The sequence below is a fragment of the Macadamia integrifolia genome, chromosome 2 (genome assembly GCF_013358625.1).
Source record: "Macadamia integrifolia cultivar HAES 741 chromosome 2, SCU_Mint_v3, whole genome shotgun sequence".
Taxonomy (NCBI): domain Eukaryota; kingdom Viridiplantae; phylum Streptophyta; class Magnoliopsida; order Proteales; family Proteaceae; genus Macadamia; species Macadamia integrifolia.
The window spans coordinates 40375855-40378879 of record NC_056558.1 but is presented as its reverse complement, the minus strand read 5'-3'; the positions used below and the strand labels follow the sequence as shown (position 1 = coordinate 40378879).

Genomic DNA, 3025 nt, shown 5'->3' with positions numbered 1-3025 from the left:
AAAAAAAGAAGAAGAAGAAGAAGAAGAAGAAGAAGAATTAGTGTTAATAATTAAAAAAGTAACAAACAAAAATCAGAAGTACAAGATGGCGCCGACTTAATCTCGAATCGTAATAAGGCGTCTAAACTTCGGCGGTCGATTTTTGTGACTCCACCTAATCGTGCAACTGATTTGCGATAAAAAAAAGGTCAGGATGCCAAGTTGCTGCCTAGGCGACGGCATGTCGGCCTTGACAACTATGGATGCTTCTGATGTTGTATCTGTGTAATTGATCCTTCGGTTAGTTGTGGTAGATTGGTATTTTGTTTTGTTCTATTGATCCTTCTGTTACTTCTGGTAGATTGTTATAATGTTTTGTTCTATTAATCAATTGTCAATAATGATGGAGGAATGATATTCTGGATGGATGCCTTTTGTAGGAGAAGCAAGAAGTTGTTATTGAAAAAGTTGTTCGTAACAAACGCAAATGTGTCACCATTGTGAAAGGACTGGAACTTTTTGGTGAGCAATACTATCTGATCCTTGTCTAATTTGTAATTTAAAGTTTATTTGGAATATATAATTTTAAAATTTAGTCGTAATTTTACTTCTCAATTTGTGTGGGATAATGTTTCAGGAATTAAACTCAGTGATGCTTCCAAGAAACTTGGGAAAAAATTTGCTACAGGGGCATCTGTTGTTAAGGTGCGTAAGAACTCGACTTACTTAATATCAACTGTTTCTTAAACCATTCTTTCTGGCCATTTCTTATTTATGAACTCTTAAATTGTAGGGACCAACTGAAAAGGAGCAAATTGATGTTCAAGGAGACATATCCTATGATATCGTGGAGTTCATTACAGACACCTGGCCTGATGTAATTTACTGTGACCATCGTATTTTGTACTATTTTTATTTTTGTGCTTTCACTTGTTTAGGTATAGAGTCTTTTTCTTTGTTCCATGGGAGAAACTATCCATTATGCTTCATAATTGTACATGTGTTATACGACGGAACTTTCACTCAAAGTGCAGTTAAGACGCACATAATTACTATTTGACTGCTAACATTATTCATATCTAAATTGTCTCCTTGTACAAGTTTATTCTACAATTTTTAGGTCATCTAAGTTAATCTACTGTTCTACTAGATTCTCTACTTGGATAGACATTTAATGTTTTATGTTGTAACTCTTTCTTATGGGCCATGCTTGTGGGCTTCAATTCCACCATGTATCCATGTGGCATTGTGGTTTTTGTTCTCGCTATTGATAGTCTCCTATGTGAATGGACATGAATTAACATGTTATGTGACTTTTATTTCTGGTCCTTGATCAGTAGCATTATCTGCACACTCATGTAAAATTGTTGGTTTGTCTGGGTGTTTGTTCCCTGCCTATATGCTTGCATAATGCATTCCTTTTTCGATATAAACACATTTATGTAGATGATAATATTTGTTGTTTCAATGGATGTCCCTATATTCCTCCAATGTTATATGGTTATCCTTTTTGTAGCTTCACCTTCTTAGCGCAGTCATTATTTTTTTCGTTGAAATTCCTTGTAGAACCTCAAGTTAATAAGGTTTGAGTGTGTTGTGGCCTGGTGGAGGAGATTAATGTGCCTTAAAACACTTCTCTTTCTTTGAGTTCAATTTTGTATTTTTTTATGTGAGTAGTACATTTGGAAAAAGAAGGTGGGGAGTTGGGGGGGGGGGAGGGTGTTGGGAGACATAGCATAAGTTTGAAAATATAAAGTTTTAGGATCTATGCAAAAGAGTTTGGTTAATGTTTTGATAATGGCAGCTGCTGACCTGATGCACCAACCATCCTTTTTCTGGGCTTGCGACTTTCAACATAAAACACTAGTGGAGTTATAGGATAGAGAATTAAAAGGACAATTGCAATAAGAGGAAAGGGATATGACCAAGGATTAAAAGTAATGGAATTGGGATTCGGATTGGATCAGGATCGGCCGGGATCGGTCTTAATTGGATTTTTTTGGATCAGCCACTGAATCTACCAAAACACACACACACACACACACACCAGGGTTTCCAACATAATTTCAGATCTTGCCTGGTATTAGTTCCTACGTGATCTAGTCTTACATCAGTAACTAGCATGTGGTTTGGGAGATGGCTTTGTTTGAGTGCTATGACTGTAAATTATGTTGGAGCTAGAATTACCCTTATAACTATATTGGTCATTGTTGTTTTTAATTATTGCGTTTGAAAAATACAAGAAAGAGCTTCGCTGGATGTGGTAGCTGGTGAGATTTCCTGATGTGCTAGTTTTCTTTTATCCATCCAGACATTTTGCAGACGCTAAATTGGTATATCTTCTCTGCCTTTTCCAGGTGCCAGAAACTGCTATTTACTTCATCGAGGATGGTAGAAAGGTGCCTGCTGCATAACTTGGTGTTATAAGATGAATGTTGGTGCTGACTTTTGACTGGATAGCATAAAATTTGTGCAAAATATCAAGAAAAAGGGCATTATGTCTTCCACTCTAGATGGGTGACTTCTCACACGATTTATTATGCTTCCATGTAAACAGGTCCCCTGAAAAGGAAACAAAGAAAATTGAGAATGTAGTAGAAAGGCCAATAGTAAAGTTCCAATAGATGGGATGTCATATTGGTTAGAAACCTAATCTTTGATCTTGTTGGAGATAAATACTTTTATTTTGTAGTTGAAAATGTGTAGAAAAATGATGGATGTTTTATGTTCTATGATATTTCTTCAAATGTGCTTGAGAAATTGTTTTTCCAAAAATGCAGATTCTGAGTTGTGGCCATGGTGACTATTTCTTCAAATGTGCTTGATAAATTGTTTTTCCAAAAATCCAGATTGATCACTTTATCACCACAAAGCACCACCATCATATGTCATATAGAGTGCATTTAGGTAATTGGGTAAGCTAAACATCCGAAGAACCTTAAGTTATAAAGAAATTTTCCATTTGGTATCTCATGTTTCTAGAGCAACATTTCTATGTCGATATTGACAGTTGATGACCATTGGAAGGACTCAATGGCTTGCTCGC

General features: G+C 35.9%; 1 protein-coding gene across 1 annotated transcript in view; it reads left to right on the top strand.

The window, feature by feature from the left end:
* Positions 1–2709, top strand: part of LOC122090659 (translation machinery-associated protein 22-like) — an 11977-nt gene extending 9268 nt beyond the window's left edge. Inside the window, exons 4-7 of the mRNA XM_042660310.1 lie at positions 420–501; positions 617–684; positions 773–856; positions 2337–2709. Of these exons, the coding sequence (XP_042516244.1) occupies positions 420–501; positions 617–684; positions 773–856; positions 2337–2393 (291 nt within the window). The 3' untranslated portion in view covers positions 2394–2709. The remainder of the gene's footprint in view (positions 1–419; positions 502–616; positions 685–772; positions 857–2336) is intronic.
* Positions 2710–3025: the final 316 nt, after the last annotated feature.